We start from the raw sequence: 27,252 nt of genomic DNA on the forward strand, positions 1-27,252 counted from the left end.
TCAAGCTTGCAATATATTTTCTGTGCTTCACAGCAATTATTGGAATTGGTTCCTGATGCTGCATGATGTAACCAAGAGAGCCCAGGAACCTGAATTTGGACTCCGCACAGTAGGTCAATGCATAAGAATCACATCCAACAGTTAGTGCTCATAGCTGTCTTTCCCCTGCACTGTGTGGGCATCTGGTTAATGCTATTGCTGCATATTACACAAACGTGGATCTCACTCCCTCTGAATGAAAACATTACCCCTGGACAACCTCTACATTGGTTGTTTGCTGTTTGTATCATGATGGAAGGATAGTACTTCATGGAGAGAATCTCATTGTCAATCTCTCAGTCTAGAATGATTCTCCAAATCCTTCTCACATCCCTTCCCCATCAGCTCCCTTCATGGAGAGAATCTCATTGTCAATCTCTCAGTCTAGAATGATTCTCCAAATCCTTCTTACATCCCTTCCCCATCAGCTCCCTTCATGGAGAGAATCTCATTGTCAATCTCTCAGTCTAGAATGATTCTCCAAATCCTTCTCACATCCCTTCCCCATCAGCTCCCTTCATGGAGAGAATCTCATTGTCAATCTCTCAGTCTAGAAAGATTCTCCAAATCCTTCTCACATCCCTTCCCCATCAGCTCCCTTCATGGAGAGAATCTCATTGTCAATCTCTCAGTCTAGAATGATTCTCCAAATCATTCTTACATCCCTTCCCCATCAGCTCCCTTCATGGAGAGAATCTCATTGTCAATCTCTCAGTCTAGAATGATTCTCCAAATCCTTCTCACATCCCTTCCCCATCAGCTCCCTTCACGGAGAGAATCTCATTGTCAATCTCTCAGTCTAGAATGATTCTCCAAATCCTTCTCACATCCCTTCCCCATTAGCTCCCTTCATGGAGAGAATCTCATTGTCAATCTCTCAGTCTAGAATGATTCTCCAAATCCTTCTTACATCCCTTCCCCATCAGCTCCCTTCATGGAGAGAATGTCATTGTCAATCTCTCAGTCTAGAATGATTCTCCAAATCCTTCTCACATCCCTTCCCCATCAGCTCCCTTCATGGAGAGAATCTCATTGTCAATCTCTCAGTCTAGAATGATTCTCCAAATCCTTCTCACATCCCTTCCCCATCAGCTCCCTTCATGGAGAGAATCTCATTGTCAATCTCTCAGTCTAGAAGATTCTCCAAATCCTTCTCACATCCCTTCCCCATCAGCTCCCTTCATGGAGAGAATCTCATTGTCAATCTCTCAGTCTAGAATGATTCTCCAAATCCTTCTCACATCCCTTCCCCATCAGCTCCCTTCATGGAGAGAATCTCATTGTCAATCTCTCAGTCTAGAATGATTCTCCAAATCCTTCTTATATCCCTTCCCCATCAGCTCCCTTCATGGAGAGAATCTCATTGTCAATCTCTCAGTCTAGAATGATTCTCCAAATCCTTCTCACATCCCTTCCCCATCAGCTCCCTTCATGGAGAGAATCTCATTGTCAATCTCTCAGTCTAGAATGATTCTCCAAATCCTTCTTACATCCCTTCCCCATCAGCTCCCTTCATGGAGAGAATCTCATTGTCAATCTCTCAGTCTAGAATGATTCTCCAAATCCTTCTCACATCCCTTCCCCATCAGCTCCCTTCACGGAGAGAATCTCATTGTCAATCTCTCAGTCTAGAATGATTCTCCAAATCCTTCTCACATCCCTTCCCCATTAGCTCCCTTCATGGAGAGAATCTCATTGTCAATCTCTCAGTCTAGAATGATTCTCCAAATCCTTCTTACATCCCTTCCCCATCAGCTCCCTTCATGGAGAGAATCTCATTGTCAATCTCTCAGTCTAGAATGATTCTCCAAGTCCTTCTTACATCCCTTCCCCATCAGCTCCCTTCATGGAGAGAATCTCATTGTCAATCTCTCAGTCTAGAATGATTCTCCAAATCCTTCTCACATCCCTTCCCCATCAGCTCCCTTCATGGAGAGAATCTCATTGTCAATCTCTCAGTCTAGAATGATTCTCCAAATCCTTCTCACATCCCTTCCCCATCAGCTCCCTTCATGGAGAGAATCTCATTGTCAATCTCTCAGTCTAGAATGATTCTCCAAATCTTTCTCACATCCCTTCCCCATCAGCTCCCTTTGTGTTCATCTTTTCTCCCTTCCCATCTGAGCTGTTTACTGAACTCTTCACCTCCACACTTTACCCCTGAGACCCAGGTGCATGGAGTCACCATGCTGAACACAAGCTCCCAACCCCCATTGAAGCCAGGGGAACGCTGACTGTCAATGACCTTGTCTCCTGCATTCTCCTTTCTCTCCCACACTCCATCATCCATCCCCTTATCCTTTGAGTTGCTTCATTTCACAATTGCAATCTCCTCTGCGTTCCAGTGAAAATTCTCAACCCATGCTTAATAAGTTAGCCTCAATCCTCTGAGAACTGATCTTATGCTGCAACATATTGTGAGGCACCTTATCAAGTGGCTTCTAAAAAACTGAATGCATTACAGCCATTGCTTTCCCTCCTTATCCTTATACCCTGCTAGTTACATGTTTACAAGCCTCTAATAGATTTGGTTAACGTAAAGTCGTACAGCATGGAAACAGACCCTTTGGTCCAACCAGTCCATGCTGAACATAATGCATTGATTCTGTGATTTTACAGTTATCTTCCCCTTAATAATAGATTCTGGTCTACTTTCCCAAGTACTAATATCAGGCTAACTGACCAATAATTTCCTGTTCTTTTTCTTTCTCTCTCTTTTCTTGTACAGCAATATGATTGTCTGCTGTCGGATATCTGCTTCTGGCCATAAACACAACTCCATCTGGGGCTCGTTAGCTCTTTATACAAACCACACAGAAGACCCACTAAAAGATCCAATGTTACCTCTCTACACTTTGCACAGGAGAGGAATTTGTCTGGGAGTTGATTTAGTTTCTATCTGTAACATAGATAGGGAGTTTGATTCAAAGTTCCTCCACAGAGTCAGCAATACCTAATGTATAAATTAAATTAAATGTATGCGGCTAAATCCTGTACCGGCTGGCAGTGTTGTAAATCACGAGCAATGCTGCTACATGGTATTCAGAACTGCATGAAATTAGAATTGCTTTCTAAGAAGATTCCATCTGACATATAGCAATGCAGGGAATCAATGTGAAGGCTGCCAAATATAAATGTCCATTTTCCATTAGTCTACATTTTCAAATGGTGTCCTACTGGCTCAGTATTTACATTCTGAGCAATGACCTTACTAAACAGTTTGCTGGGATAAACACTTGAGAATATTAGACACGCAATCCATCTACAAAAGGATAGTTTTGGGAAAAAAATGTATTTCTGAAAGCGATCTGATGGATGTAGATGACTCCTTCCAGAGAATTGGATGTGACTGTAAAAACTCGAAGCCCTGTGCAATGATGGACAGACAAAAGGAAGGGAAGAGCGAACACAAATCAGATGTGTGCATTCAATGTCTGATTCAACAGTGACTACATTATGAGATATTCCCTCCAGCCTCTGTCTAGTTTATTTCCCCTCATTTCTTTGTACAACTATATTTAATTATGTTCTGGCCTAGCGTACTTACAGTTTATGAAACCATCAGTGTGGAATGGTGCCCAACAATCTATATATAACACATTGTCTCTCTTTAATGGAGAACGATGATGATGGGCCTTTGTGGACTGTGCCTAATTACCTTACCTTAATGTACAGAGCATTTAATTAGGCAACTAAATACCAAACTTCATTTTCGCTGCATAGAATTCTATGATATCTGCCAGTGGTTTGGGAGTGTATTCCGCAATTCCAAACACTCGTAACTGAAGTAATTGATTTATGGTGACTGAGTCAATGAACTTCTGTTTCTTTTATATGGGATTACAGTATTTTACCAGGGTTTTAGGAACTAAATGTACAATTTCTGTGTTCAGCAAATTTGTGAGTGAATTTGCATGTGCTGAAAAGTACAATTACATCCTTGCTGATGTTTCTTAATGTGACAAATTACATATGGTAAAAATGAAACCAGATTCCTTCAACAGTAAATGTACAAGTGGATCTACTCCTTTATGAAATGCAATCATTATAAATGCCTTTCATTTTGAAACCAGCCTCAATCTGATAAATCCCAGCAGTTGCAACTATACATCATTCCAACTAAAAATCTTGTAACTACTTAAAATCTTTGTTTCCTTAAAGTACCCAATCTTTATTGGCTACTTCTGTTAAGGCAAGAAGTCAAACTACATCCAGAGGTATGTACGTACAGCTTGGCAGCTCCTTATTCTGCAGACACTTGGGGCAAAGTCCTCTCAAGGCATGCATGCCATGGGACTATGATGAGATGTTTGGCAGGACCTCTCGAGAAGTCCAGCGAGGTCAGCCTCTACATTTGGGGACACTGGGTGCTGAAACAAGTTTCTCACTGTGCAGTGACAAGTCGCCAGTAAAGGGGGGAATTGGACTCATGGGTGGAAAAGTAAAAAAACAAATTGGCAAAGACACTAAAATAGGTGGGAAGGCAAGTTGCAATGAAGATATAAGAAACTTACAAATGGATGAGGACAGGTTAAGTGAATGGGCCGAAAACGTAGCACTTGGAGTTTCATGTGGGGTAAGTGTGAGGTTATCCATTTTAGTCAAAGGACTGGAAAGACAACTTTTCTAAATGGAGCAAAATTCCGGATTGCTTCGATGCAGAGGGATCTGGGAGTCTTTGTGCATGGTTGCTGAAAACCAGTGTAAATATACAGCAGGCAATAAGGATGGTAAATGGAATTTTGGCATTTATTGTTAAAGCAATGTAGTATAAAAGTAGGAAAGTGTTGCTGTAATGGTGCAATGCATTACTGAGACTGCATGTGGAGTGTTTTGTACTGCGGAGGGATGTACTTGTATTGGAGGCAGTTCAGAGGAGGTTCACTAGATTGATTCCAGAGGTAAGGAAAGAGAGAATGAGTTGTTTAGGTGTATACTCTCTGGAGTTCAGAAGAATGAGAGGAAATGTAATTGAGGCACACAAGACACTAAAGGGGATTAACAAAGTTGACACAGAGAGGATGTTTCCTTATGTGGGGCAGTCTAGAACGAGAGCTCAATTTTAGAATAAGGGGCAGCAGATTCAAATCAGAGATGAGGAGAAGTTACTTCTCCCAAAGGTTCATGAATCTATGGAATTCACGACCCCAGTGTAGAATGGATGCCGGGTCATGGAGTAAGTTTAAGGACATAGACAGATTTTTAATCAGGAATGGGTTATAGGGATATCAAGAGAAGGCGAAAAGTGGAGCTGAGGCCAAAATGAGATCAAACTGGACTGTCTCGAACGGCAAAGCTTGCTAAAGGGGCTGAATTACCTCCTTCTATTATGTTCAGAGGAGCTCAATCAAAATGAGCAACTCACCGGTGGAGAGATTTCAAATCATTTTCAATCCCACTGTCTTCTATTAACAGCCACATTTCCTTTAATAGAACATTACAGCACAGTATAGGCCCTTTGGCCCTCAATGAAACTGAGCCAAGTCAAACCGATAGTCATCATTCAGCAGCAGCATTGACTATCAGTAATTTTCGATGGAATCTTCCCAGGCCCTGGGTGGTGTTCGCTATTGCGCGAAATTTGGGAGAATTACATGAGAAGCCCAGGGAGGCCTTTCCCAATATTAAGAACAACAAAGTAGCACTATCCAACAGAGTTCCAGATGCAAGATGAGATTCCGGCTGGTGACCGGCGATAGGCCTATAAACAGGGATTACTGCTTGTTAACACTTTCGTTGCAACCTGATTTTGCTTCATTAATACGCAGGTTCCCATTCTACCACATTTGAGAGAGAAACTAAAGACCGAGAATTCCCAGCATGGAAGTCAGTACCTGACAACTCCAGCTCGCTGCTTGCTCTTCCAGACATTCACTGTGGTGGCCTGGCACCAATGTCTAAGGGCATGCCCCACAGTAGTGGCTGCATGGACCCCATGTTCAAGGACATCGGCATCAGATAGGAGCCAGCCTCTCTGCACTATCATGGCACATCCACTTAAAGTGCACACCTGCACTGTACTGCTGAACATTGGAGAACCTGAGTAACCTCTCATTGCAATTCTGCTGTAAGGACAGTTTGAACACAGGTGCCCAGCTCATGGATTAGACCGGGCTGCTTCTGAAGGCTGTTTGCGTATTCTCAACGCTCTCTTGCTTAGTGCCTACCTGGGTGCTCACAGCATTCCTGCCTGCCTTCTGAAGGCTCACAGATCTGCTATATTACTCTGTTGGTTCATACAAACACAAACCTAAGCAGCTTGTCAGTGGCCATTAGTCAAGGGAGTGCGCATCTTTCTGCCTTAATCTCAGACCCACTGTACCATATACCAGCAGCTTGTGGGGGCACTCACACTGCACGTACCACAAGCAAGCAGCCATGTCTCAAAGTTTACAGGGAGTCGTGCTAATTTAAGCCCAGGGAGACACACATCAGTCAGGGGTCCCTGCACAGTTAGTCAAGGGCAGCCTCCTATATCAGCCCAAGGGCTTGGACACAGTAAGTCAGCCACTTGAGGGCAGTCAATATCAGAATCCTCTTGTAGGGGACGAGGAGCTGAATGTCAGGCACCCCTCTACCTGTCCTGTCTGCTTCACTAGGATGAAGGGAATGTCACAGATTGAATGAAATGCAAGTGGCTGGCACAGCTGGTGCTGGTTCTGCTGGGGGAAAGGTGGTGAGGTGTTCCGAATGAGTGAGCAGGGACACAGTGTCCTGGCACGGTTAATAAAGTATGGGATTTGGGTGGTTAAGAGCAAGTGAGGGGAGATGTTGCATTCAGTAGTGAGTGTGGCAGAGCATGAATCTTGGTGGGAGAGAGAGAATGAGTTTGAAGTATCAGGGAGAAGATGGAGGCACTTACGTTGGCAAAGCATTGACCTTCTTCCTGCACTGCAGGACATGCCTTCAAACAACTAAAACAGTACTCATACCAAGCTGGCAGGTTCTGGTGTCCAGCTCCTTGATAGTACTGCAGGGCTCCAATTTCTTTATGTCTGCCATGTCCAGGTCAAATGTCACACACTGTGCAGTGCAGATCCAAACTGATGGTGCCTGACTGGGTGGACAGTGACCAATTAAGTATGGCGTTGTGCGAGGGATCCCCTGTACCCCAGGATATCTCATCAGTAGTGAAGGCTTGTGGCTATAGTGAGTGGAAGAATCAGACTAGAGGGGTGATAAGAGCCTATACTTAGTTAAAGACATGAGGTTGCAATGATAGCATGAGAGAGACTGCAAGGCCTCATGGAGATAAACCCTCTGTGAAATTCGATGAAAATTTCCTAAATATGGTAAGTCTCAGCCGTTTAAAACAGTTTAGTTAAGTGTTACCATTTATTCACTGAAGCAATTTTGCTTCCATTTCGAATGTAGTTCAGCCAAAGAAGATTTCAGCCATTTTATTTAACAAATTTGAAATAACTTACTTTACAGTGACAACATTTTATATGCAACTGACTCACACGGAATTCGGTAAGCCAGCTGTGTTTGGCAAATATCTCAAATAAATCCGACTCCGATCAGTAGTGCAAACACATGGTAAGTGTTTGAAATTGACATACACATAAACAGTAAAAACATCTTTGTCTTGCCATTGAAATGGTTGGTGTTAATAACTATTATTTTTCCTAATTTTTAACCTGGTTAGCCTGAAGAAGTTTCTTCATTGCAGTATTTATAGTTTGGAATTAGTGCCTGAAAAAGTGTAAATCGCTAAATTACAGCCAAGATGTTATTGTAATTGTGCATTATGCAATATAATATGCAGAAAACAGAACAGCACAGAAACAGGTCCTTTGGTCCACCAAGACATGCGCCAATGTATGATGCTTTTCTAAGCTATAAACCTTTTGCCTCTATGTGGTCCATATTCCTCTATTCCCTGCCCAATCATATATCTGTCAAGGCGTCTCTTAAATGTGCTTATTGTATCTGTCTCCACCACCTATGCTGGCAGAGCATTCCAGGCACTTCCCACTCTCTGTTTAAAATAACTTGCCTCTCAATTCCTTAAATTTAAGTCCTTTTACCTTAAACCGATGCTCCCTAGTAATTGATATTTCTATCCTAGGAAAGAGACTCCAACCATCCATTCTATCCATATCTTTTGTAATTTTGTAAATGTCCATCAGGTCACCCCTCAGCTTCCAATGTTCAAGTGAAAACAAACCAAGTTTGTTCAATCTCTCCTCAAAGTTCATACCCTCCAAACCAGGCAACATCGTGGTAAACCTGTGTCTGTACCCTCTCCAAAGCTTCCACAATTTTCTGGTAGTGTGGTAACCAGGACTGTAAACATTACTCCAAATGTGACCAAACTAAAGTTCTAAGTAGTCGCAACATGATTTGCCTGGGTTTATATCTATGCCCTGACCAATGGCTCTGGACCACCTTATCCCACTTCTGTTGCCACTTTCAGGGAAATGTGGACTTATACACTTAGATCCCTCTATAGGTTCATGCTACTAAGGGCTCTGCCATTTACTGTATACTTCCTGCTATCTTTGTATTCTTCAAGGGCTTTATCTGTCTTCAGTTTCCTAAACCTTACTTATGCTTCCTTTTTATTTTTGACTAAGTGTTCAGTTTCTATTGTCTTCCAAGGTTCCTGAATCCTGAATCCATACCTTTTATCCTCACAGGAACTTGCTGGTCTGAATTCTAATCAACTGGTCTTTAAAAGATTCCCACATTCCAGATGTAGTTTTACCAAGAAACAGCTGTACCCAATCTATATTTCCCAGTTCCTGCCTAATATTGTGTGGTTAGCCTTTCCACAGTGCAGTACTTTCACCCAAAGAACTACTGTGATTCTCATCCATAAGTAGCTTAAAACCATTGAAATTATGGTCAGTGTTCCTGAACTGTTCCCCCACTGAAACTTCGATCACCTCATTCCCCAATACAAGGTCTAGTGTGGCCCCTTCCCTAATTGTGCTATTTACACATAGTTTGAAAAAAAATGTGCTGGCCACACCTAACAGATGCCACCTGCATTCCAAGCCCCAGCACCGAGCGAGTCTCAGTCAGTATGAGGGAAATTAAAATGACATGTCACAACAAAACCCTGTTGTTTTAACGTTTGTCTATAATCTGTCCACGTACCTGTTTCTCTATCACCCATTGACTGTTGGGATGTCTGCAGTACAATCCCAACAAAGTGTTTGCGCCCTTCTTTATTCCTGAGCTGAACCCATTTGGTCCGTCTGGATGAGCTCTCCAAGGTGTCCTCTCTCAGTACAGCTGTGATATTCTCCCTCAACAATAATGCAACACTCTGACTTCTTTCACGTCCCTCCCTATCACACCTGAAACATCTAAAGCCCAGAACATTATAGTAGTAGCGACATACGGTGAACAACATTTATGTGGCATTTATGTAGCCACATTAAGACAATAAAACATCCCAAAGCACCTCAACAAATGTTGGCACGAGCCCCATCAAGAAATATTGGCCCGACAGGTAGGTTTTAAAGAGCATGTTCATGTTCAGACATGGGAATTGAACTCAGATCTTCATGCCCAGAGGTAGGAACACTGCCACTGCACAGCAAGACCCTTTGTGGAGAGGTGTAAGGATAGAATTCCAAATCTTGGGAGCTTGGCAGCTGAAAGTGCAGTCACAAATGGAGCAAAGAAAATTGGGGATGGCTTCGAGAGGCCAGAATTTGCAGGGTGCAGAGGGTTGTGAGATAGGTGGAGATAACACAGTGAGGGAGGGAATTAAAACCAAAGCTAAGCAATCAGGGAGCAGTTCAAGCAGGACTCAATATAAATCAGCAAGCACAGGGTGCCTGGGAATTTTTGTGAATAAGAACAGGCCTACAGGGTAAGGTGTGATAGATAACCTCAGGCTTATGCGAGGTAGAATGTGGGAGGTTGGCCAGGGGATTAGCAGAATAGTCAAGTCTGAAAAGAACAAGTTCCATGAATGGAGTCGGGAGAATAGACAGCCTTATGGTGCAGGAATTTTGGCATCACATATGGGATCAAGGCTTTGAACAGCATCTTACAACCAGGGAGAGGGATGGAGTTAGTGGCCAGTATGTGTCACAAGGATGAAGGCTTTGGTCTTCCCAGAGATGCTGGGCAAATCAACTGCTCATTCCAAAGTAGATGTCAGACCAGCAGTACGAGGATGGAGAGATTCCAGAGGCTTCAAGGGAGTTCGTGCTGAGGCAGAGCTGGGCAGCAGCAGCTCACGTGTAGAAACTAAAGCTGCATTTTTGGGTCGTGTAGCCAAGGACCAGCATGAAGTATGGGGAACAGCAAATTTGATTGTAAATGAACACAGACTGAATTCAGTATTTAAAAAAAGTTTTTATCGCAGGCAATGTTTGGTCTCAAGAAATAAACGAACAATATCATAAGGTGCATTATTGCTGGGCAAAAATCATGCTCCTGCACAATCTTCGGTTAAATGTTTCAAGAATGCAGTCTTCTAAAAGTGGTTTCAAATTAAGGACCTGCTGCTGGTAAATTATTTAAACATTGCTGGTAATTTCATGTGATCAGGGTCCAGTAATGCTACCCAAACAGATCTTCCCAGCCTTGGTGGATCTCTGAGGGTTTACAACTGGGTTCTAGCCTGCAGCATACTGGGGGTGAATGCTACTGCCACCAATTTGAGTATAACATAATTGTACTCAATCAGATGCTTTTCAATTCCAGTTGGTTTATCCTCCACATTTTTTGACTGCACCGGTGTTGATTTTAAGTGAGCTGCATTGAATGCAATTTCCTTCCAGATGACTGCAAATTTTCATACAATCCAACAGTTTTACTGTTCACAAGCCAGCATGACACCAAAGTTTTCACCATTAGGAAATGCATAAAAGCACTGAAGGTGCAAACAAAAACAGCTACTTTAGCAAATTAATAGATTCAAGGCTGTAACCTAATCTCTGGTTCACTCACACATTGTAGGATATTAACTGAACAGGAAGATTGTCTCAGTTTTGTAATCTATTTCCAGGTATCTATTATTCTGGATTTTAATGAGGTTCATTGGAAAACAGCTTTGCCTGTACAGGATAAGTAGCAGACAGATGGCCAGGCTGTTGGAGTTATCAGCTAATTAAAAATGGCTTTCTATGAAGTGAAAGTGGAATAACTCTTCAGACTGACCTTAATTTGACCTTAATTAGTTATACAGTTGTGCAGTAACCAAAGATTACACTTGAAGAGATTTTTATTATGGGATGGGAGAAATGTGGTTCATGCAAGGATTATTTTTTGAAAGAGGCTAATTAAACTTATCTTGAATGTCTTTGTACCAGAAAGACAACTTTGCTACTCCTTCACTCGCATCACCATTGGTATTAAATAGCCTCAACTGAAAATACTAAGACATTAGTAATGCATATGTTTATATGTTGCTATTTAAAGGGAACAATGGTGCTATGTGCATTCCTGCTTTTAGGTACTTTTAAACTATAATTGCGACAAGCCACAATGTTCGTCTGTTGCAATACACATACATAAACGAGTAGGCTGTTTTCTTCAACAAAGAGGCGTGGAGAATTTTAATATCCTAAGGAGTTTGGTTTGTATACCAAAAGTTGCTCTGCTTGTAATTGCATTGTCTTGTTACTTCTTTGATTGAGGAATATGCAGGAGGTGTTCCAAGTGGAAATGATTCCTTTCTCAAACTGGAAATGATTGGAGTTAGAATGAAAACACCAATTTTACTCTCTTCAGCAATGAGGTTTTTTTTCACTATGTCCACTTTCATATTGATTTCATAGACATAGAACATTACAGCACAGTACAGGCCTTTCGGCCCTCGATGTTGAGCCGACCTGTCATACCGATCTGAAGCCCATCTAATCTACACTATTCCATGTACATCCATATACTTATCCAATGACGACTTAAATGTACCTAAAGTTGGCGAATCTACTACCGTTGCAGGCAAAGTGTTTCATTCCCTTACTACTCTGAGTAAAGAAACCACCTCTGACATCTGTCCTATATCTTTCACCCCTCAATTTAAAGCTATGCCCCCTCATGCTCGCCGTCACCATCCTAGGAAAAAGGCTCTCCCTATCCACCCTATCTAACCCTCTGATTATTTTATATGTTTCAATTAAGTCACTTCTCAACCTTCTTCTCTCTAATGAAAACAGCCTCAAGTCCCTCAGCCTTTCCTTGTAAGACTTTCCCTCCATACCAGGCAACATCCTAGTAAATCTCCTCTGCACCCTTTCCAAAGCTTCCACACCCTTTTTATAATGCGGTGACCAGAACTGTACACAATACTCCAAGTGCGGCCACACCAGAGTTTTGTACAGCTGCAGCATAACCTCTTGGTTCCGGAACTCGATCCCTCTATTAATAAAAGCTAAAACACTGTATGCCTTCTTAACAGCCCTGTCAACCTGGGTGGCAACTTTCAATAATCTGTGTACATGGACACCAAGATCTCTCTGTTCATCTACACTACCAAGAATCTTACCATTAGCCCAGTACTTTGACTCCGGTTACTCCTACCAAAGTGCATCACCTCACACTTGTCCGCATTAAACTTCATTTGCCACCTCTCAGCCCAGCTCTGCAGTTTATCTATGTCTCTCTGCAACCTACAGCATCCTTCGTCACTATCCACAACTCCACCGACCCTAGTGTCGTCTGCAAATTTACTAACCCATCCTTCTAGGCCCTCATCCAGGTCATTTATAAAAATGACAAACAGCAGTGGACCCAACACCGACCCTTGTGGTACACCACTATTAACTGGTCTCCAGGATGAACATTTCCCATCAACTACCACCCTCTGTCTTCTTTCAGCAAGCCAATTTCCAATCCAAACTGCTATATCTCCCACAATCCCATTCCTCCACATTTTGTACAATAGCCTACTGTGGGGAACCTTATCGAACGCCTTGCTGAAATCCATATACACCACATCAACCGGTTTACTCCCATCTACCTGTTTAGTCACCTTCTCAAAGACCTCCATAAGGTTTGTGAGGCACGACCTTCCCTTCACAAAACCATGCTGACTATCCCTAATCAATTTGTTCTTTTCTAGATGATTATAAATCCTATCCCTTATAACCTTTTCCAACACTTTACCAACAACTGAGGTAAGGCTCACTGGTCTATAATTACCAGGGTTGTCTCTACTCCCCTTTTTGAACAGGGGAACCACTTTTGCTATCCTCCAGTCGTCTGGCACTATTCCTGTAGACAATGACGAGTTAAAGATCAATGCCAAAGGCTCGGCAATCTCCTCCCTGGCTTCCCAGAGGATCCTAGGATAAATCCCATCCGGTCCAGGGAACATATCTATCTTCACCCTCTGTAAGATTTCTAATACCGCTTCCTGGTGAACCTCAATCCCACCTAGTCTAGTAGCCTGTATCTCAGTATTCTCCTCGACAATATTGTCATTTTCTAGTGTGAATACTGTTGAAAAATATTCATTTAGTGCTTCCCCTATCTCCTCTGACTCCACACACAACTCCCCACTACTATGCTTGATTGGCCCTAATCTTACTTTCGTCATTCTTTTATTCCTTAAATACCTATAGAAAGCCTTAGGGTTTACCCTGATCCCATCCGCCAACAACTTCTCATGTCTCCTCCTGGCTCTTCTGAGCTCTCTCTTTTGGTCTTTCCTGGCTACCTCATAGCCCTCAAGCGCCCTAACTGAGCCTTCACATCTCATTCTAACATAAGCCTTCTTCTTCCTCTTGACCAGAGATTCCACCTCCTTCGTAAACCATGGCTCCCGTGCTCTACAGCTTCCTCCCTGCCTGACAGGTACATAGTTATCTAGGACACACAGGAGCTTTTCCTTGAATAAACTCCACATTTCTAATGTGCCCATCCCCTGCAGTTTCCTTCCCCATCCTATGCTCCCTAAATCTTGCCTAATCTCATCGTAATTGCCTTTCCCCCAGCTATAACTCTTGCCCAGTGGTATACACCTATCCCTTTCCATCACTAAGGTAAACATAACAGAATTGTGATCGCTATCACCAAAGTGCTCACCTACTTCCAAATCTAACACCTGGCCGGGCTCATTGCCCAGTACCAAATCTAATGTGGCTTCGCCCCTTGTTGGCCTATCTACATCCTGTGTCAGGAAGCCCTCCTGCACACACTGGACACAACTGACCCATCTATAGTACTCGAACTATAGCGTTCCCAGTCAATATTTGGAAAGTTGAAGTCCCCCATGACAACTACCTATCTCACTCCTATCGAGAATCATCTTTGCTATCCTTTCCTCTCCATCTCTGGAGCTATTCGGAGGCCTATAGAAAACTCCCAACAGGGTGACCTCTCCTTTCCTGTTTCTAACCTCAGCCCATACTACCTCAGTTGACGAGTCCCCAAACATCCTTACTGCAACTGTAATACTGTCCTTGACCGACAATGCCACACCTCCGCCCCTTTTACCATCTTCTCAGTTCTTACTGAAACATCTAAATCCCGGAACCTGCAACAACCATTCCTGTCCCTGCTCTATCCATGTCTCCAAAATGGCCACAACATCGAAGTCCCAGGTACTAACCCATGCTGCAAGTTCCCCCACCTTATTCCGGACGCTCCTGGCGTTGAAGTAGACACATTTCAAACCAACTTCTTGCTTGCTGGTGCCATCTTGCGTCCCTGAAACTTTATTTCCGACCTCCCTACTCTCAACCTTTTCTATAGTCGAACTACAATTTTGGTACCCATTCTTCTGCTGAATTAGTTTAAATCCACCCGAATAGCCTTAGCAAATTTCCCCCCCAGAATATCGGTACCCCTCTGGTTCAGGTGAAGACCATCTTGCTTGTAGAGGTCCCACCTACCCCAGAAAGAGCCCCAATTATCCAAGAATCCAAAACCCTCCCTCCTGCACCATCCCTGTAGCCACGTGTTCAACTTACATTTTATTTTGTAGTGAGTTAGACTATTTGTGTTACAGTAACAACAGGACACATCCCATTGTTGGTCTAAACACATTGCCCAGTGAACAATTTTTTCTATCGTATCAATATTGGCTCAAATAGAATTCTCTCCACATTTTTTGTGTGATTACATGGTTGATTTTATTCTTGCACGTACTTCAAGCATATACTTCCAGGCAGTTTTGGTCACCAAACTGCAAGAACAATATCGGAGCATTGGGAAGGAATATGTACAGAGCTGATACCAGAGTGGGGATTTCACATATTTGGAGTGACAGGCTGTGTGTTTTCACTCATGAAAGAAGGCAGCTGATGGATGACCTATTAGAGGTCTTTTAAATAATGAAAAGCTGTTCAGCGTCTCACCATTGGGTCCTCCAACGAGCTGGCCAGAAATGGGATATTTGAGAATCATGTGGATGGCGGTTTCTGATGGCCCAGGTCACTGGTGTTAAAGCCTACGCTTCACCAAGAAGCTCACCCATGCTCACCTCGTAATGAGCTGATTGGCTGGCATCCGGATTGGTTTTCCAGGCAGTCATCGTGGGCACATTACTCACCATTTAATACGCACAACCCCCGTACTAACAGAAAATGGGCAAACGTTGCCCAATAATTTTCCACCAGCTCAAACAGAAATGCAGTGCTATTTCCTTTATTAAAATAACAAACTTCCTGAACCCGTGAGTAAAGTTCCCTTTCAGAAGCAGGAAGATTTTACTGCTTGCCACCAGATGTCTTGCTGCAATTATACAGGGCCTTGTTGAGGCTATCCCGGCAATATTGTGTGCGTTTTGGTCTCCTTATCTGAGGAAGGATGCCCTTGTGATAGAGGGAATGGAACGGAAGTTTACCAAGTTGATTTCCTGGCATGGCAGGACAGACATACGAGTAGCGATTGAGTCAGTTGGGACGGTATTCTCTGGAGTTTAGAAGAACGAGGGGGGGATCTCACAGAAACCCATAAAATTCTAACAGGATTCGCCAGGTTCGATGCAGGAAGAGTGTTCCTGATAGTGGTGGAGCCTTGAAGCAAGAAGTCATAGTTTCAGGCTAAAGCGTAAATCTTTTCGCGCTAAGATGAGGAGAAATTTGTTCAGCCAGAGAGTGGCAAGTCTGTGGAATACACTGTTATAGAAAGTGGTTGAGGCCAAAATATATCAGAGGTAATGGGAACTGCAGATGCTGGAGAATTTGAGATAACAAAGTGTGGAGCTGGATGAACACAGCAGGCCAAGCAGCATCTCAGGAGCACAAAAGCTGACGTTTCGGGCCTAGACCCTTTTGTGCTCCAGAGATGCTGCTTGGCCTGCTATGTTCATCCAGCTCCACACTTTGTTATCTCTGAGGCCAAAATATTAGGTGTTTTCAAGAAGGAGGTTGATATAGCTCTTGTAGCTAAAGGGATCAAGCAATATGGGAGGACGGCAGGATTAGGGTATTGAGCTCGTTGATCAGCCATAATCATATTGAATGGCACAGCTGGCTCGAGGAGTAGAATAGCCTACTCCTGCTCCTATCTTCTTTATTTCTGTGTTTCCCTGTAGATCCTGGCAGCTGTTATAAGTCTCCAGGTCAATTAATCCATCCCCCTAATAAATATTTCAACAACAGAAAGTGGAGGAAGAAGAATGCAGAACTGTCGTTCTGCTCTCACCACAGCTCAGTGTCTCATATTCTCGACTGCAGTGGGTATGGGGGGCCTTTCATTTGTCACAATGCTGAGTACTGCAACTGCATGGCTTAATGGCGAGGAGATTGTTGCAAAGAAAACAATGACAAGGCACACAATTTGATTGGACAAAATATGCATTAAATTCTGTTGTAAAGAAAGCTGACAGCACAAGAGTGAATTGTACCCCCTTGAGAAAAGTTGAGAGGACCAAGACTGACTCGTGACCCTGGTTCCTGCAACTGATGGTATCATGTCACTTTAACCACAGCCAGTTACTGCCGTCAGGATTAACAGAGGCCTGCCATTTGAAACTCAAATACAATTAGTAGTTTCACTAAAACATCACAGGAGCTTGCATTCTGCATGTACATCAGTACGTGGAATTAAATATATCTAGCTCATGCCGCTCAAAAATAGACCACCCAGCACAAACAGCATGTGTACGAGCATGTATATTCTACTTGAGCCTGCTACTTTCTTTCTCCTAAATCTATCATTGCCACCCTCTACTCCCACTCCCCCCTTCATGAGTTTGTCAAGATTTCAGTTAAAGGCGTCAATACTACTCACTCAACCACTCCCTTTGGGAGCAAGATCGTCATTCTGGACACTCCTTGGGAAAAGTGGTTTCTTCTGAGTTCCCAGTGGGATTTCTTCATGATTGCCTTCCACTGATGCTTCTAGTTATGTTTGTATCCACACAGGGAAACATTCTGCCTGTGTCCACCAGCAAAACATTTCATTATTTAAAGAGGAGAAGTGGATCGGCGGGGCTCGAAAGCAAGGGCAGAAGGTGGGTTTCAGAGGCATCTCTCTCTGTCCCCACCACCCACCCCCAATTCATGCCCCTATTGTCCCAGATTGGGGCAGTTGGAGGCACCTCCCCAATCCATCAGGCAGGTTGCCATGGTTTCACAGTCAGGAAACTAGCCACCTTTCTCATATATCAGGAAGCCAAGTGATCAGGGAGATGCTGAGATGTAGCCCTATGGTCATTATGTGCCAACTTCAGGCCTTTAATTGCTGGTGGATCGAGATTTCTCATTTACAACTTAATGATCTAATCAGTGAGGTGGTGAGATGTGGCTGAGTTTCTGTCCAGGGCCAACTTGCTCAATCATTTGCTCAGTCATACTGTTCAGTTCCAATGCATGGGTGACGCAGTCCCCTCATTTGTGTTGGTAGTATAGCCATCAGCCAAATGCTGTTGTGAGTGTCTCCATTATTTCAATGCAGATCAGTATCCTTTTCATCTGTGGACAGTTATTCAAGTTGTCAATCATTCAAAAACTCTACCCTCGCTGAATACGAGCTCACTGAGCTCTTAATCCAGGCGGCCTAGGGAAAGGAAGAGAAATCTTACATTAATTAGTGATGTATTTTAGGCCACTATATCCCATAATTGTCTTTTTTTAATTAAAATTAAACAAAGCATGCTGCATTTTGCACTGCCCACAAAATGATTCTAGACGGTATAACTGAGATGTTAGCAGAACAATTCACTTATGGAACTACTATTACGTTTCGCATTTTTTTATGTAATATTTTCTTATCCTGGAGGACATACTGGAAAAGTTTACCATGAGCAATAATACATCAACTACTCGCCTTAAATCTCTCATCATCTTCTGTTTTACAATATAAGTAAAAAGAGAATGCTGTCAGATGGCATCAGAATTTGTTATTTACCAATTTCTGCTATTACACGTATTCTGCTATTACATGAAGATGACATACCACCTTCAGTTTAATTCAAAAATGAAGTGCGAAATGGAGTTCAGCAGGATTTCTCACACACACACACACCTCCGCCTAGCAGAATTGTTGAGATTAATTTCAAGACCCTACTTCCTTCAATCAGAGCCAGGAGGAAGGGGTAAAAGATTGCAATGTGCCAAGAAAAAGTGTACAAGTGTATCTTTATTTCAATAGGAGTTAAGTCGTAGCATTTGCTGACCAGGCAATTGTGATTGAGAATTTTTAAATAGATCATCCTTCTATTTGAAATAGAACATCCTTGTTTGTGAATAAAGCAGCTTTAACCTCAAACCACAATGGTGCAGCTGTGGAGTTTGTTTGGAATGTAATTGATACAATAGAGTGCTTGCTTGTTCTAGGCATAATCACAGTACCTTCCCCAGCTCCTGGTGGGCTAATGTATTGTAGGTAGTATTTCTGCAATTAACAGTGTAAACCAAATAGATTTTAATTTATTTAATGGTAGCTTTGAAAATACGAATTGTAGATAAACCAATTCTGCTAGCAACTGTTTGAAAGGCCAATAATGTTACACGTGTTGCTGTGATACAGAGCTGTTCCACTTTCATGTTGGTCTAGAACGTATCGTGTCTCTGGAATGAAATTATTCATGTCGTATTTCAACAACCAGCACAAGCTGACCCAAGCACAGTGTGTGTTAGTAGGATGTCTGTCAGAGATTAGGATACTTGTGGTATAGTGGTGATGTCCCTGCTTCTGAACGAAGAGACCCAGGTTCAAATCCCATCTGTTCCAGAGGTTTAAAATAATTTGTCTGAAAAGGTTGATTAGAAAATATCTGTCAGTGGTTGGGGCTGTTGTGGTATGGTGGTAGTGTTCCTGCCTCTGAGCCAGGAGACCTGGGTTTAAGTCCCACCTACTCCAGAGCTGTGTAAGAACATCTCTGAATTTGATAATTGATATCCCTATGACCAATCCACCTAAGCTGCACATCCCTATTAGATATAGCAAATATCTGTCTCTCAGATGGTGATGAGCCAGGTAACCCACAAAGTAAAATTGTGCATCAAGCCTTCTGGTGGCTCAATGGAAGTATGGTTAAAGAGGGAGGTTTGATTTGGCCCATTCAGGTGGAGAATTAAGTTAAAAAGGCACAAGGATTTAGAGAACCAAGTGACAGAAAATAATGCCTGAGACCAGTGCAGACTGTGCAATCAGTAGTAGAATGGAATGAAGTGTGATTCCAAGGGCCTTCAGCCAGAAGGCAATGGGTTGAGACACCCTCACAAATATAATCATGGTTCAAGGCAGAGTTTAAAACATTCTGTGGAAGCATCACCAGATCCGAAACATTAACTTTGATTTCTCTTCACAGATGCTGCCCGACCGGCCGAGCTTTGCAGCAATTTCTGTTTTTGCTTCTGATTTACAGTATCTGCAGTTCTTTTGTTTAATTTTTATTTAAAATGTTCCCATACCATTCACGGGATAAGCTGTACAAACCATAAACTTTACTTTTTTCCACAGTGGAGAGTCAGTTACCATGTTAGTATTTTGCTAGCGTTTGATGTTACCCAGCGTTTAAATACTACGAAGAAATAGATGTAAATATCTGACCAGGGGCTGCTGTAAATGTTGTTGTGGGTGACTTGAATGACTCGACTGAAAATTCATACCTTTAGTGCAATCACACCATTAAAAAATGTCACACGTTGGATAGGCTCATCTTGGGTCACTTCATTTCATTATCACAGTAAGAGAGTTTTGGGTTCTGATTGTTGGTTATTGGGTTAATTCCACTATCCACTTGCCTGGAGTTCATGGTATGAGTGTATTTGAAGGTGGGAAGTGGAATGGCAGCTCAGGATTAGGACGGTTCATTTAAATATTGCAAATAGAATTTTTGAACACGTTAAATTTATAGAAAATTTGTTGAAAGAATGATGAGTGCAACAACAACAATACATTTCCAATTGATAATCAGAAAAAGAATAGACAACTAAAGATACAACAGATAAGACGGCACGGTGTGGCACGATGGCTCAGTGGTTAGCACTGCTGCCTCACAGCACCAGGAACCTGGTTCGATTCCACCCTCGTGTGACTGTGTCTGTGGAGGTCGCATGTTCTCCCAGTGTCTGCGTGGGTTTCTTCCCACAGGCCAGAGCTGTGCAGGGTAGATGGATTGGCCATGCTACATTACCCGTGGTGCTCAGGGATGTGTAGATTAGGTGGGTTAAAGCATGAATTGTCTGGGTGGGATGCTTTGAGGGTCCGTGTGGACTTGTTGGGCCAAAGGGCCTGTTTCCACACTGTAGGGATTCTATGACGACATTAACATTTCTATCTGCTGGATTATACCTTGACAAAACTAGTACTTTGTATTGCCATTGCAAGTGCCAAAACAGTTGATCTCTGGGTCAAACACAGAGCAACTGTCCTTTCACAAAGAACACGATATGGTAATAATTAATATTCCCACAGAAATGTCCTGTGTAAGCTGTATATCTTATCTCAACAAACGGAGACCTTGGGAAATGAGCCTTTGTTTAAAAATCAAAGCACGAACACTGCCTTCATTAAGGAAGGCATGAAGTAGTTGTACAGTAGAGCTCAAACTACATATTACTACTGCAGGAAAATGAGCCAATGGTAATGTCATCAGGCATCAATCTAGTTTTTCCAATAAATGTGCCAATGACTGTGTAGTTCTTTTATCAAGCAAATGTCAATATTATTAGAACACTGGGACTGTACATTTTGGAAATTAATCTGCTCAATTCTGTTGTTCCTGCTTTACTGAATATTACTGTAAGTTCATTAGCAAACTGAAGGTTTACTAAAGAAGTACGCGCTAATTTATTTAGATTCCCAAACATATTATCGAGGCTTTTAATTGGTCTGATCTGCATTATGCTAATTTCACCTGCAGCAAAGAACAATTCACACTGTTATGTTATGCTTGAATATGCTTAAAGAAAATTTTAAATCTAAAATTAGATTCCCTTAAAGGGTAATGTTTCTTATAAGTATTTAAATAAGACAGCTGTGCTATTCACATTGAACGTCCACAACGTAGCCATTGAGAATTTATTACTGTGAAAAATATATAGTTTAACCAGGCAACTGGTAAATTAAAATAACTGAATTGTTTAGACTTTCCAGACAAAAGCTCTGAATATATTAATTTCAATAGTATTCTAAATCTTACAATAATAGAGTTTGATGATAAGGTCTCTTTTTTGGTTTTATAACAGTTAACGTGTGCAGAGAGCTAACTGGAGGTACACTTGGTAATGAATGCTACTCCAGTTTAAACTGGCCGTAGTAATGAATAAAGCAAAACAACTTCAGTTTAGTTTGGGATCATCTTTTCCATAATTACTGCACAGCTCATGTGATTTAAACTGTTCTGACAAAAAAAAACAAAGTAGACCATTGGACCCCTGAAGTCTGCCATTCAATAAAATCATGGTTAATCTGTTTCTGTTTAGAATACCATATTCCCAACTACTCCTGACGAGATTTGATTCCCTTGCCTAACAAAAATCTAACTACTTCCTCATGAAAATATACATTAAAATTGCTTCCTCCACCTCCTAAGGCAAAGAGTCCCAAAGTCACAATAACCCTCTGAGAGAAAAATGTTCTCCTTATCTCTGGCCTAAAAGAGTGACCCTTAATTTTTAAACAGTGCTCCCCCTGCCAGTCCCAGTCCAGACTCACCCACAAAATGAAACATCCTTTCAATGTCTACCTTGTTAAGAACATTCAGGACATTGTGCACTTTAATCAAATTACCCTTCACTCTTCTAATCTCCAGTGAAAAAGAGACTGGTCTCTCCAACCTTTCTCTTCGGACACGCTGGTCATTCCTGATATCAAGCTGTAAGTATCTGCTGAATGGCTCCCAAAGCATTTACTTCCTTCCTAAAATAAGGAGCAAAACTGCACATAGTATCGGAGATGTGGTCTCACTAATGCACTTATAAAAAGCCTAACATCATTGCGTATAGTTCTGTTCCCCTCATAATAATGGATAGCATTTGACTAGCCTTTTTAATTAATTGTTGATCTGCACACCAACTGTTTGTGACTCATGCAGTGGAATACCTAGGTCCATCTGCACACTAGAATTCTACAGTTGTTTTCCATTTAGGTACAGTCTGTTTAATTTTCATTTTCCTGCCAATGTGAACAATCTCATGCTTTTCCACATTATACTCCATCTATCAGATTTTTCACACCCATTGAGCACCTCTGTCTGTCTGCATCCTCCTTATGTCCTCTTCACAACAGCATACTTTACCACCATTGTTCCCTTCATGGCCCAACCCAAGGGTCCATCCTGGGTGGGTGATTTCAATGTCTACCACCAAGAGTGGCTCAGCAGCGATACTACTGATAGAGCTGGTCAAGATCTAAAGGACATAGGTGCTAGACTGGGTCTGCGACAGGTGGAAGGAACCAACAAGAGGGTAAAACTTATTTGACCTTATCCTTATAGATCTGCCAGCTGCAGTTGCATCTGTCCATGACAGTATCGGTAAGAGTGACCTTCGCGCAGTTCTTGTGGAGATGAAGACCGCCTTCACATTGAGAATAACCTCCATCATGTTGTGTGTCACTGTCACCGTGCTAAATGGGACAGACTGTGCATAGATCTAGCAAGTCAAGACTGGGCATCCCTGAGGCTCTGTGGGCCATCAACAGGAACAGAATTGTACTCCAGCACAATCTGTGACCTCATGGCCTGGCATATCCCCCACTCAACCATGACCATCAAGCCAGGGGATCAACCCTGGGTCAATGGAGAGTGCAGGTGGGCATGCCAGGAGCAGCACCAGGCGCACCTGAAGATGAGGTGTCAACTGGGTGAAGCCATCAAACAGGACTTCTTCCACGCCAAACAGCAAAAGCAGCAGGTGATAGACAGAGCTAAGCGATCCCACAAACAACGGATCAGATCTAAGCTCTGCATTCCTGCCACATCCAGTCATGAATGGTGCTGTACATTTAAGTAATTCAAACAAATACCCCCATCCTCAATGATGGAAGAGTCCAGCACATCAGTGCAAAAGATAAGACTGAAGCTTTTGCAGCAGTCTTCAGCCAGAAGTGCCAAGTGGACAATCCATCTTGGCCTTCTCCAATCGTCCCCAGCCTTACAGATACCAGTCTTCAGCCAATTCGATTCACTGCACGTGATATCAAGAAATGGTTGGAGACACTGGATATTGCAAAGGCTACAGGCCCCAACAACATTCTGGCAACAGTACTAAAGACTTGTGCTCCAGAACTTGCCGCTCCCGTAGCCAAGCTGTTCCAGTACAGTTACAACACTGGCATCTACCCAACAATATGGAAGATTGTCCAAGTGTATCTGTACACAAAAATCAGGACAAATCCAACATGGCCAATTTACCGTCCCATCAGTCTCCTCTCGATCATCAGTAAAGTGATAGAAGGTGTCATCAACAGTGCTATCAAGTAGCACCTGCTCAGAAATAACCTGCTCAGTGACGCCCAGTTTGGGTTCTGCCACGGCCACTCAGCTCCTGACCTCATTACAGCCTTGGTTCAAACATGGACAAAAGAACACAATTCCAGAGGTGAGGTAGGTGTGACAGCCTTTGACATCAAGGCTGCATTCAATCGAATATGGCATCAAGGACCCCTAGCAAAGCTGGAATCAATGGGTATCAGGGGGCAAACTCTCTGGTTATTGGATCATGCTTGACACATAGGAAGATTGTCGTGGTTGTGGGAAGTCAATCATCTCAGGTCAAGGACATCTCTACAGGAGTTCCTCAGGGTAGTGTCCTTGGCTCAACCATCTTCAGCTGTTTCATCAATGACCTTCCCTCCATCGTTATGTCAGAAGTGGGAATGTTTGCCGATGACTGCACATGCTCAGAACCATTCGCGACTCCTAAGATACTGAAGCAGTCCATGTTCAAATGCAACAACATCTGGCCAATATCCACACTTGAGCTGACAAGTGGCAAGTGATGTTTGCGCCACAAAAATGCCAGGCTATCTAACCACCACCCCTTGACATTCAATGGTGTTACCACCACTAAATCCCCCACTTTCAGCATCCTGGGGGTAATCCTTGACCAGAAACTCAGCTGGATTCACCACATAAACACAGTGGTTACAAGAGGAGGCCAGAAGCTGGGAATACTGCTGTGAGTAACTCACCTCCTGACTCCCCAAAACTTGTCCACCACCTACAAGGCACAAGTCAGGAGTGTGATGGAATACTCCCCACTTGCTTGGATGAGTGCAGCCCCAACAACACGCACAAAGCATGTATACTATCCACAAGATGCACTGCAGAAATTCACCAAAGATCTTGAGAGATCGCCTTCCAAACTGACGACCACTTCCATCTAGAAGGACAAGGGCAGCAGATCTATGGGAACACCACCACCCTCAAGTTCCCCTCCAAGTCACTCACCATCCTGACTTGGAAATGTGTTGCCATTCCATCACTGTCACTGGGTCAAAATCCTGGAATTCCCTCCAAAAATAGCATCGTGGGGCAACCTACAGCAGGAGGAGTGCAGCAGGTCAAGAAGGCAGCTCACCACCACCTTCTCAAGGGCAACTAGGGATGGGCAAGAAATGGTGGCCAACCAGCGACACCCATATCCCACAAAATGAATAGAAAAAAAGACACTCCCTTCATAACAGTGACTTTCATTTCAAAGTGTCTGTCATGTATGGATCTTGGAAGTCTCTACAGAGGCTGTTGGAATGCTGTTTTCTTAACCTATCTTCTTGTCGTCTGTAAATCTGGCTGGCTTCGGACCCCTCAATTAAGTCATTGATATCAGTTGTAGGAAGCTGAGGTCCCAGCACAAACCCCTACCTGCCAATCAGGCATCACCCTTTGATGTATTCTCTTTGTTTACTGCTATCCAGCCAATCCTGTCTCAATGCTACTTATGTTACCCTGACACCATAACCTCCTGTTTTGCCATATGATGTAAGGTGTGTGATTTATATGTATTTTAATAGCATTTGTTTTTGGATTTTGAGAAAATACCCTAGCTTGGAAGAAATCCTTTGCTTTCAGTTTGGCAGAAGTTTTGGCTAAGGCTGAATTTGTGAAACAGTCATTCTCAGGAAAGGGAGGTCATTTAAGACTGTGAAGAAATAGGTTAACTCAACGTAAGGAGTTTAATTTAGAAGTTCCAGTACAGAAATATATAGTTAAAATGCTGAATATGCTTTTGAAGCTGAGAAAGTCTAAGCTCAGTTATCTGAACGCTCCACAAAGAGGCTATCAAATTTTCAAGGCACAGAATTTGTAATACAATTAAAGCAGAACCTATAAATGTTAAAGACAATCATAATTTCTCTTGTGTGAGTACTGTAAAATGGTGTCTTTGGATGAATTGGGTTGTATTTTACTGTATGTATTAGTTTCATAGTTTGTTTTATCCAATTTTGCCTTATTTTCTTCTCCGTATTAAACTTATGTTTTATTGTTAAACCTGCATCTGCAGCATTTTGTATTTGTGTTTCAGTAAAAGATGACCTTGTTAACACCAAAACAAATGTAATCTATCAAGTCATATTTCAGTTTGGGATCTAACTTATTCAGTAGTAACATCACCTGGGCTCACAACAGGGCAATAACCTTTGATACAGCACTTTGTCAAATGCCTTTGGGAAATCCAAGTCCAGTACATCGATAGGCTCCTTGTTATTCAAAAGACATGCTACTCCAACAAAGAAATCCAATAAATTGGTTAAACATGATTCACTTTTACAAAACCATTCAGACTCTTTCTGATTACCTTGAGTTTTTCTAATTGCTCAATTTTTCTAATTGATCAATTCTAACAATTTCCCCATGAAAGATGTCAAGCCAACTTGCCTATAGTTCCTGTTTACTGCCTGCCTGCCTTCTTGAAGAGGGGACTTACATTGGCTACTTCCCCCCGTCTCCCAACCTTTCCAAAACCCAGAAATATTTGGAAAATTAACATCAACCCATCTACATTTTTTTATATTCATTTGTGGGATGTGGGTATCACTGGCTGGCCAACATTAATTGCCCATCCCTAGGTGCCCTTGAGAAGGTGATGATGAGCTGCCTTCTTGAACTTCTGCAGTCCTCCTGCTGTCGGTTGACCCACAATGCTATTATGGAGAGAATTCCAGGATTTTGACCCAGTGACAGTGAAGGAACGGCAACACATTTCCAAGTCAGGATGGTGAGTGACTTGGAGGGGAACTTGAAGGTGGTGGTGTTCCCAAATATCTGCTGCCCATGTCCTTCTAGATGGAAGTGGTCATTGGCTTGTAAGGTGATCTCTCAAGACCTTTGGTGAATTTCAGCAGTGCACCTTGTACACAGTACACATGCTGCTCCTGAGTGTCGATGGTGGAGGGAGTGGATGCTTGTGGATGTAGTACCAATCAAACGGGCTGTTTGTCCTGGATGGTGTCAAGCTTCTTGAGTGTTTTTGGGGCTGCACTCATCCAGGCAAGTGGAGAGTATTCCATCACACTCCTGATTTGTGCCTTGTAGATGGTGAACAGGCTTTGGGGAGTCAGGAGGTGAGTTACTTGCTGCAGTATTCCTATCTTCTGACATGCCCTTATGGTAACTGTTTTATGTGGTGAATCCAGTTGAGTTTCTGGACAATAATAATTCCCAGGATATTGACAGTGTGGGATCCAGTGATGATAATACTGTCGAATGCCAAGGGTCAGTGGTTAGATTGACTCTTATTGGTGACGATCATAGCTTGACATTTGTGTAGCGCGATGTCACTTGCCACTTGTCAGCCCCAAGCCTGGATATTGTCCAGATCTTGTTGCATTTGAAAATGGACTGCTTCAGTTTCTGAGGAATCACGAATGGTGCTGAACATTATACAATCATTGGTGGAC

The 27,252-nt window shown here is 42.6% G+C and overlaps 1 protein-coding gene across 8 annotated transcripts in view; it reads left to right on the top strand.

Annotated features, from left to right (window-relative positions):
* Positions 1–27,252, top strand: part of sema6dl (sema domain, transmembrane domain (TM), and cytoplasmic domain, (semaphorin) 6D, like) — a 319,189-nt gene that overhangs the window by 142,327 nt on the left and 149,610 nt on the right. For 5 of the 8 annotated variants that reach the window (XM_048562587.2, XM_048562578.1, XM_048562584.1 and 2 more), the window contains exon 1: positions 7,561–7,578. The exons of the other annotated variants lie outside the window; for them this stretch is intronic. In XM_048562587.2, coding sequence (XP_048418544.1) covers positions 7,576–7,578 — 3 coding nt within the window. In that variant the 5' untranslated portion in view covers positions 7,561–7,575. Of the gene's footprint in view, positions 1–7,560; positions 7,579–27,252 lie in introns of those variants that run through there. 8 annotated transcript variants of the gene reach the window in all.

Source organism: Stegostoma tigrinum, chromosome 33 (genome assembly GCF_030684315.1).
Source record: "Stegostoma tigrinum isolate sSteTig4 chromosome 33, sSteTig4.hap1, whole genome shotgun sequence".
Classification (NCBI taxonomy): domain Eukaryota; kingdom Metazoa; phylum Chordata; class Chondrichthyes; order Orectolobiformes; family Stegostomatidae; genus Stegostoma; species Stegostoma tigrinum.